Raw genomic sequence first — 10,442 nt, 5'->3', positions numbered from 1 at the left:
GCCGACTTGAGTTTGATTTTTATTGAATAATAGAAATCAAGGCAAACACTTTAGTTATTATTTTTGGAACTGGTATTAGCATTTCAAAAATTTCATTCTACACCCCCTATAAGTGTATTTTTCTTTCTAATTATATAAAATTTAAAGTACAAATGAGATTTTTGAAGCATCAATACTAGCTCTCTTATTTTTATGACTAATATTTACCTCCTTAATATAAAGTTAAAGTTACTTCCACCCACATAATCCCATTTTCCACAAATAGAAGAATTTGATCTTAAAATTCATAATAACTTCCTAAAATAATCTTCACATGAAATTTGATTGGGTTGTAAACCATTACAGTATAACTCAGTGGTTGAAAACGAATTTCAGACCTATATTCCACATATTATGTATTGAGTTCAATTCCCGACGCTGATGAATTACGAGATGATGGCGAAAGGAATCAAAAATATATTTGTGAGTCTTTCCAACTCTTCAAAATGTCTCTGGGAGCCCATCTTCCCAGGTTCTTCATCTAACAAATAATAATTAAATTTAAAAAACCAAAACCACCCCTCCCATTGGTCGAATCCAAGAGCCACGGATCGAGAACTCACAACCGTCGATTCGTTTCGCTGCGTCCTCTCCCCGAAACTTTCACACGAAAACACAAAATTTCAAACTTCCCGCGATTCCTCTCCTCTCCAAATCGTAAATAAATACCCCCAAATCTTCCGCCACTTTCCATCCAATCGAAATCGATCAAATTTTCTCGAGAAACAAACACATCCTAAACCGTTCAACCTTCCACTTTCATTTTTCCAGATGGCTCGTACCAAGCAGACTGCTCGCAAGTCCACCGGAGGAAAGGCTCCAAGGAAGCAGCTGGCAACTAAGGCGGCTAGGAAGTCTGCTCCGGCGACCGGTGGAGTGAAGAAGCCCCACCGCTTCAGGCCGGGAACTGTGGCGCTGAGGGAAATCAGGAAGTACCAGAAGAGCACTGAGCTCCTGATCCGCAAGCTTCCGTTCCAGAGGCTTGTGAGGGAGATCGCACAGGACTTCAAGACCGATCTGAGGTTCCAGAGTAGCGCGGTGTCGGCGCTCCAGGAGGCGGCGGAGGCTTACTTGGTGGGTCTGTTTGAGGACACCAACCTCTGCGCTATTCATGCCAAGAGGGTCACCATAATGCCCAAGGACATCCAGCTTGCTCGCAGGATTAGGGGCGAGAGGGCTTAAGAATCCCCAAATCTTAGGGGTTTTGAATTTTCAGCAGAATGTAGTGGGAATTTTATGATTTGTAATGGGTTTTGAAAATTGATATGTAAAGTTGAAATCTTGGAAGATTTATGGTTAATCGAAGTTTGGTTTGACTTATGCACTCCATGTGTTTGTTAAAGTTCTTGCTTAATGCAAGCTGAATTAATTTTCTACATTATTTCTACTTTCATTGGTTTGAGCAGGATGTGATCTTTTGCTTAATTGATATGCTTTTTTATTCTATCCATGAAAGTGTTCAATGGTGTTTAGATTTGATTCAATTGAAAATACAGAATAAAATTGCTATGTCAACAAGTACTACTTCAGAGTATTGAATGGTTTGGACTTGTAATGGGGGATGGATCTGGTGGAACTGAGACTTGCTTGGCTCCTTTGAGCATCATTGTTAGTTTCTTTGTTGTGGGTCTCAGTGACGGATCCTCTTGAATGCACCACATTGCGATCATAATGTACTTCTCAATATTCTTGATGTCTTCCATTGCCTCATCATCATTCTCGAATAGCAGATGCAGTTTGCTTTGCTCATAGCAATCGTAAGCCCAATCTGCTAGAACCATTTGATCTTCATCCTTTGCCTCCTTGTCGAAGTTCCTCCAGCAGCATATAATCTCTAGCAACATAATGCCATAGCTGTGAACATCGACTTTTGCTGTGATAGGCCTGCTTTTGAACCATGCGGGGGAAACATAGCTTCGAGTTCCCCTGATTCTGGTGGTAGTCTTACTCTGGTCCATTTTCAAAAGCTTGGCCAATCTGAAGTCGGAAATTCTTGCTGTGTAAGAGTCATCTAGAAGTATGTTCTAAGGCTTAATGTCGCAATGTATGATTTGGCTGCTGCACTCCTTGTGTAAATACAAGAGCCCTCTCGCGATTCCCAAGACAATTTCCTTCCCTTGATTCCAGTTTGGCCTCGAGCTTTCTAGTGAGCCATTGCTCATAAACTCATACACAAGAATTCGGTGTTCTCTCTCGTTGCAGAATCCCAGTAGCTCGACTAAATTCCTGTGATTTGTTCTACTGATTGTGCTCAACTCAGCCTTGAATTCCAAATCAATTTCTTCAATCATAACGTTTAATCTTTTGACAGCAACACATTTCCCCTCATCATACCCCAATACTCCTTTGAAGAGGGTTGCAAAAGCACCACGGCCTAGTTCTTTGAATCCATTCGTAGCCTCTTCTAGCTCTTTGTGAGTAAAATTTTTCAGATTTGTGATTTGATGAGTCTGACTCACCTTTGCTTTTCCGTAGTAGAAGCAAGAAACAAGAAAATAGGTTGTTAGCAATGACAAGAGGTTTAGAAACCCTGAGCTACTCAGCAGCACAGTTCCAACCATGATCAGAGTTGAATTATCTTTCTTTTTCGTGTATCTGTCACCTGACCTCAAGGTTGAATTGTCTTTCCTTATTTTGACTAGACCTTTTACGCCATTGATGGGGTCGGCTGTCCCTTCAAAAGAGGGCTTCCCTTAAGCCAACACTGTCCATTTCTGAAATTGGCAACAGCACAGAAACAATCAGCTAGGCAAGCACTTTTCGGATAGACAACCTAGTCCAAGCCATGATCCCCCCTGCAACACTTGTGCCAGCACTTTTCGGATAGACATTATTAAGCAATTAAAATGCATGAAATAAACATGTTGGAATAATGGTAGGCTAGTCAATTTTCTTGTTCAAAGTTAGGCAAGTTAGGTTAGTCAAGCAAGATAGGTAAGTTAGGCAAAATTAGGCTTATGTTCCTTTTCTTCCCTATATATATGTTTCATCTTGTAATTGTTTCATTAAGCAAATATACAAAACCATCTTCAACACTTCTCTCTCATGGCTTAAACCCTAGAACCCACGAAACCCTAGCAGGTTCATATTTTATCATGGTATCAGAGCATCGTTTCTGGTGACTCTGAATACCCCACCTATCTTCAACGCTTCCGCACCACAACCAACAACATCGTCATCATGAGTGATTCAGGAACCAACACAAAACCATTAGAGATGGCTACTGATCTCTCGAACCCGTTTTTATTACACCCCTCTGATCAACCTGGGAACATCTTGGTCTCCAAAACCCTTCAAGGAGACAACTACAACACATGGAGCCGTGCTATGCGCATCAGTCTAAGTGCTAAGAACAAGCTAGGTTTGGTCGATGGAACCATTGACCCACCTGCTGAAACAGATAAACAATTTGCATTGTGGCAACGATGCAATGACATGGTTCTCGCATGGATCCTGAATTCTGTACATGAAGACATTGCAAGCAACGTTTCCTACTACACTTCAGCAGCAGATGTGTGGGCTGACTTGCGTGATCGTTTCTCTCAAGGGAACGATTCACGTGTTTACCAAATTAAGAGAGAAATTGTTGAGCACAGACAGGAGCAACAATCGATCTCAGTCTACTACACCAAACTAAAGGCATTGTGGGATGAATTGACGTCCTATCATGAGCCCTCAACATGCACTTGTGGGGGTTTGAAGAAGATCAATGAACGTGATGAAAAGGAAAGAGTGATGCAGTTTCTCATGGGATTAAACGAGTCCTATGCCGCAGTACGTGGGCAAATCTTGTTGATACAGCCACTTCCCGACACTCGGAAGGCATACTCTCTTGTTTTACAACAAGAGAAACAAGTGGAGGTATCTCTCACTCGTCATAACAACAGTTTGCATGCGATGCATTTGACAAGCCATAGGGAATCTGCTGCACAACGAGGTAACTCCTCTATTAAATGCTCATATTGTGATAAAAAATATCATACCGTAGATCGGTGTTTCTATCTCAATGGCTTTCCACCGGGGCACAAATACCATGGCAAAAAGATGATTCCTCCTAACAAGAAGAAACCTGCGGCTAATCAAACAAAGACTGGCAGTGAAGTCGCCACAGTCACGGATCAGCACCATCATGAAACCAACGGTGACAGCCCCAAGTTCACTCTTGAAGAGTACAACCAAATCATGGCCATGCTCAAGAAAAAACAACTTGGATGGTAATCCTCACCATTTTGCAAACGCCACAGGTACTCTTACACCTTTGTCTAAAATGTCAGGTGCCTTACCACAGAAAAACCTATATTGGATCATTGATAGTGGGGCAACGGATCATATATCTCCTTCACCTCACTTGCTTCACAAGAAATCTATGTGTGATTATGTCCAAATGCCGAATGGGGGAAAAGCCATTATAGAATCTGTTGGTTCCGTCCAAGCAACTCCTCTTCTTAAACTTGATGATGTGTTACATGTTCCAAATTTTCAAGTTTATTTGTTATCCGTTAGCAAACTCACTGAGTCTCTACAATGCATAGTGATTTTCTTTCCTACCTTTTGTGTGATACAGGACATGGCTACGAGGAGGATGATTGGCCTGGGCAAGCGATATAATGGGCTCTATTACTTGTCGTCAACACAAAATCCTCATTTAGCTCACAATTTCAACCGTCATTCAAACCTTTGGCACCGAAGGTTAGGACATCCCTCCACCGGTCCCTTACAACTTTTGACCAAGCAAGTTCCAACTATTATGTTTGATTCTAGCCATTTGTGTGACATTTGTCCCCTTGCTAAACAAACTCGTTTGTCTTTTCCGTCAAGCTTTATTTCATCTCAAGCACCTTTTGATTTAATACATTGTGATATTTAGGGACCCCATCGAGTCAATTCTCATTCGGGGGCTAGATATTTTTTGACTATTGTTGATGATTATTCACGATTTACTTGGATCCATCTTATGCGTTTAAAATCTGAAACACAAGGGTTGTTACGTTCTTTTATTGCTTGGGTTCAAACACAATTCAATCGCATGATCAAGACAATTAGGGCAGATAATGGGGCTGAATTCATTTCTTTACGTTCTTTTTTTGATAGCAAGGGTATTGTGTTTCACACTTCTTGTCCTTCTACTCCCCAACAAAATGGGGTCGTTGAAAGAAAACATCGCCATCTTTTAAATGTTGGGCGAGCACTTCGTTTTCAAGCCAATTTACCTTTAATTTTTTGGGGGGAAAGTGTTCAAACGGCATGTTATTTAATCAATCGCTTACCAACACCACTCCTCCATCACAAAACCCCATTTGAGCTTTTACATTGTACACCTCCAGATTTTCATCACTTGCGTGTGTTTGGTTGCTTATGCTATGCCACAAATCTCACTCCCACACACAAGTTTGATCAACGTGCTAGGAAATGCATATTTGTTGGATATCCTCTTGGTCAAAAGGGGTACCGTGTTTATGATTTCACTACCCACAAATTCTCCACCTCCCGTGATGTGATCTTTCATGAGGACACCTTTCCCTTTGCTTCCCAACCCCCAGATCACCAACCTGACAATGTTGTTCTCCCCCTTCCCCTTGATACTACCATCGACTCACCTGCCCCTACCAACACTACCATCCCCCTTCCATCCCACGACACACCACACGACCCACCGCACGACCTACCACAAGTCACACCCCCTATCCATGCCACCAACCCTTCCTCGGACCCTCTCATCACCGAGCCTGCTCCCTCCCCTCTTCCCCTTGCCATCCGCCACTCCAACCGTCCTCCAAAACCCTCCGTACGACTTCAGGGCTATCATTTATATCATGTACACTCTCTTGCTCCCAGTGCCACCTCCTCTTCCATGTCAGGTACACATTACCCTTTATCTCACTATGTTTCTTATGCTCATCTTTCTTCTTCACACCGTTCTTTTGCTTGTGCTATTTCCAACATTGTTGAACCCACTACCTTTGAGCAAGCTAATAGTGATCCTGCATGGCAAGCCGCCATGCAAGCTGAACTCCTAGCCTTGGAACAAAATCAGACTTGGACTCTCACTCGTCTCCCTCCCGGGCATCGAGCTATTGGTTGCAAATGGGTTTACAAGGTCAAGTATCATTCAGATGGGTCTGTCGAGCGTTATAAAGCTCGCCTTGTTGCCAAGGGTTTTACACAACGTGAAGGTATCGATTACAAAGAGACTTTCGCCCCAGTTGCCAAACTTATTACCGTCCGATGTCTTTTGGCCGTAGCTTCTGTTCGTCATTGGTCTCTCCACCAAATGGATGTTCAAAATGCCTTCCTCCATGGAGATCTTGGGGAAGAAGTCTATATGCAATTGCCTCCTGGTCTTCGTCGTCAGGGGGAGCACAATGTATGCCGACTCAACAAGTCACTTTACGGGCTTAAACAAGCCTCTCGAAGCTGGTTTCACAAATATTCCACTGCTATACACCAAGCTGGGTATCAACAATCCAAGGCCGATTATTCCTTGTTCACCAAGGTACGTGATCACTCATTCACAGCTATACTAATCTACGTCGATGACATGATCATCACAGGCAATGATGAAGAGGCCATTCGTGATCTCAAACAGTTTCTTCACACTCAGTTTCGAATCAAGGATCTGGGACCATTAAAATACTTTCTCGGCGTAGAGGTGGCTAGGTCTTCTCAAGGTATTTCTATCTCACAACGGAAATACACACTTGACATTCTTGATGAAGCCGGCTTACTAGGTGCCAAACCTACAAAATTTCCCATGGAAGAAAATTTGAAGTTATCTCCAATGGAAGGGCAAGTTCTTCATGATGCCTCGAAGTATAGGAGACTTGTTGGTAAACTTATTTACCTTACTATCACTAGACCGGAAATTTCATATGCAGTTCATGTACTCAGCCAATACATGCAACAACCAAGAAAACCACATTTAGATGCAGTCCATCGTCTCTTGCGATACTTGAAAGGGGCACCTGGATAAGGACTTCTATTTCCTTCAAAGGGGGACCTAATCTTGGCTGGATATTGTGATGCCGATTGGGCTCGATGTTCAATTACAAGGAGATATGTCACGGGTTATTGCATATTCCTTGGAGGAGCATTGGTATCTTGGAAGACTAAGAAACAAACCACCGTTTCTCGATCTTCAGCAGAAGCAGAGTATCGTGTCATGGCCTCTGCGACGTGTGAGCTTACATGGATGAAATACTTGTTGGCTGACTTACGAGTTGATCATCATGTGCCAGCAAAACTGCATTGTGACAATCAAGCGACTCTTCATATAGCAGCCAATCTCGTGTTCCACGAGCGTACCAAACACATAGAAATCGATTGCCATGTTGTTCGTGAACGTATTCAATCAGGGGTTATCACGACAGCCTACGTTCGTACTGCAGCACAGTTGGCTGATATATTTACCAAGCCGCTTGGACAAGGGATGTTTCACTCATTACTTGGCAATATGGGTGTGATTGACATTCACATTCCACCTTGAGGGGGAGTATTAAGCAATTAAAATGCATGAAATAAACATGTTGGAATAATGGTAGGCTAGTCAATTTTCTTGTTCAAAGTTAGGCAAGTTAGGTTAGTCAAGCAAGATAGGTAAGTTAGGCAAAATTAGGCTTATGTTCCTTTTCTTCCCTATATATATGTTTCATCTTGTAATTGTTTCATTAAGCAAATATACAAAACCATCTTCAACACTTCTCTCTTATGGCTTAAACCCTAGAACCCACGAAACCCTAGCAGGTTCATATTTTATCAGACATAGTACCTCAAAACTCCATCATAGTTAAGAGTTGCTCTCTGGTAAAAATCTTGGATTGAAACGGTGTTGTTTGATATCATATGAAGTATGCTTCTGTTCCTTGCAGTAAGGTAAATAGAGCCAGACATGTTGTAGATTACCTGAAAACCGCTATGTTAAAGAAATCAACCCCATCTCATTAAAGGACCTACACAAATCTAGAATAAAGAATTCTAGAACATTCACTAAGGTTGGTTAGCTAGATTATCCAAGTTAAAGTAGTACTTTGTAGAAATGACTAGAATGTTGTTTCTTAAGTTGGTGGAAGAGTCTAGAAGAATGGTGAGGTTTCCACCAACATGCAAAATTAGTGTAGATAATTCTAGCTTAGGAAGTTAGTGGAATTATCTAGATATCTCTAACATGGTGTGTCCATACTTCTCTAAGGTTGCATCCATGCCTATAAAAGGAGAAGGCATCCACACCATTTGTATCAACAAATCAACAAATCAACCAAGCAAGCTTGTAAGCAAGCAAGCAAGTGAGAGTGAGAAGAAAGAATAGTCTTGTAAGAGTGTGAGTGCTCTAGAGTTTGTCTCTAGAAAGTGAGTGAGTGTCATAGCTTCTCAAGAGTGTCTTTGATAGTTTGTGTTGTAATATTTTGTTTGTGTAATACAAGTAATTTGTTTACTTGTATTGTCTCTCCAACACTTGTGTTAGAGTTGTGTACTCTAAGTTTTTCCCCCAACACGCTATCCTTAGTGTCAGTTGACCAATAGATAGTATTAGCCGAATCGAATGGGAAATGTGTTGTGTAAAGCAAGAGTTGTCCACTGGATTGTAGCGCATAGCGGAATCTTCCCTTCGAGTAATTTGTTGGCGTGTAGCGCGCAAGAGTATGCTCTTTTGATTTAGAATCTGCAAAGGTAGGATTGTATCGGTTGGCTGATCAAAACTCTGCCACAAAATGGTTGAATTTCGTTTAGCCAAAATGAAATTTCCAGTGTCAAGCATGGCTGCGTAGGAAACTCCGGTACCAACAAAATCAGCAACCGAAATTTGTTTGTCTGTTGCAACGTCATTGAGCATAAACCGGCCATCTGCAGTGAGTTCAACTGCGGATCCTTTTGAGACTAGATTATCACCGTTGTGGCTGACCAGACAATAGTTCTTTCGGGTATTTTGTTAAACCATATGGCCAGTAAGAAGCCATGTTTACCAATTTCTTGGAAACCGAAAGATGGTGAGGCCCAGAAAGACCTATTGTGCAGTACGTTGAGGGTTGATCCCATTGAGATATTTTTGGTTTCATCAGTTTGAGCTGTGGTGAAAAATGGCAGCAGTAGAAGGAGATGCTAGTTCAAAAGCCATGATTGGAAGAATGATATCCTCTAGGGACGGAGGAGTTGATGGTGTATTGACAATTTATTTGAAGTTTAATTGAGACTTGTTCTATGCACAACAGCAGCTTCTTTCTTCTACTATTATTCAATCTTCCACGGAAATTGACCAAGAATTTTCTATATTATTTTAAGTACAAAATCCAAAAGCAATAATTTTGGATAGGCCTAACTCTACCGAAAAGTTTCTGATACTGTTCACTTTAACGAAAAATACTTTAACGAAAAACCACATTTTTACACTAAAAAGTCAATCTTGGTACTATTCACTTTACCCTTTATTTTGTCTTTATTGTTAAAACTCAAAGTTTTCAAGCCATTTTCATTAGTTTTCCTTCTATAAAATTGTTCTCGACTTATGGAGAATGTGTTAAGAGTATATGGAATCAAGGAGGCGAATTTCACAGGGCCTTTTTCCTTCTGCACACTCTGATGTACCATTCTTAGGATTGAAGAAATCAAAGGAGGTGAAGAAAAATAAATAACCACGAGTGTCCGGAAATCATTTCTCAATAGTCACCCAAAACCTTCAGATATTTCTGTTGTGTTCAAATCAATTTTCTCTCTCAACTTTCCCAAGAAACAAACACAATAGAAACCCTACAAACCTCCAAAACATATTGTATTTCTCAGAGACAAGAGCCCTCTTTGCTAATCCTAAGGCAATCGCCGTTGACCTTGGTTATACCAAATACTAGCAAATTCGAATAATCTACTAAGACTAGTATGTATTTCTGTATTTATAGTTTTATATGCATAATTTATCATACACGTATACCTGTTTGAATGTACCTAGACACTGACAACTACGTTTTATCCAACACATTGACAATCTCGTTTATTAAATAAGCAGTCAGTTTAATCATGGAGGATTGGCATTTTTGTATCATTTTGTTCAGTGTTTTAAAAAAGCGTTAACCTGTAACTTGCCCGATTAGAATCGACATATAAACAATGAACTTTGCCAGTATCTTATTGTCTGGAGTCTGTTAAAATAAGCCTGGTCCAATCAAGTTGCATTTCATGATACTAGTATTAGGTAGCCTAATGAAAAACCAAGACATAATGTCTTAGGGTTTACAGTGAAAAATCAGGACATTGTTGGATTCAGTCTTTAAGTTGAAGTATTTCTACTTGGATTGTTTTATGCAAAATTTGAAGTAGCATTTTTTCTCTGTGGTACATATATATGTGTGTGTATGTGTCTATATATATATATATATATATATATATATATATATATATTGCTGAAATTGCAAATGCTA

General features: G+C 40.7%; 1 protein-coding gene and 1 pseudogene across 1 annotated transcript; one reads left to right on the top strand and one right to left on the bottom strand.

The window, feature by feature from the left end:
- Positions 1-687: 687 nt before the first annotated feature.
- LOC137743326 (histone H3.2) lies at positions 688-1,363 on the top strand. Its single transcript, XM_068483194.2, has one exon. The coding sequence runs from the start codon at positions 811-813 to the stop codon at positions 1,219-1,221; it is 411 nt and encodes a 136-aa protein (XP_068339295.1). The 5' UTR covers positions 688-810; the 3' UTR covers positions 1,222-1,363.
- Positions 1,364-1,398: 35 nt separating this feature from the next.
- Positions 1,399-9,074, bottom strand: LOC137743229 (G-type lectin S-receptor-like serine/threonine-protein kinase LECRK3; annotated as a pseudogene).
- Positions 9,075-10,442: the final 1,368 nt, after the last annotated feature.

This window comes from Pyrus communis, chromosome 11 (assembly GCF_041283825.1).
Source record: "Pyrus communis isolate YQ-2024b chromosome 11, ASM4128382v1, whole genome shotgun sequence".
Lineage (NCBI taxonomy): Eukaryota > Viridiplantae > Streptophyta > Magnoliopsida > Rosales > Rosaceae > Pyrus > Pyrus communis.
This window is presented reverse-complemented; position numbering and strand designations above follow the sequence as displayed.

Coding starts and splice junctions, on each gene's coding strand:
- LOC137743326 (XM_068483194.2), top strand. CDS start 811: ATGGCTCGTACCAAGCAGACTGCTCGCAAGTCCACCGGAGGAAAGGCT.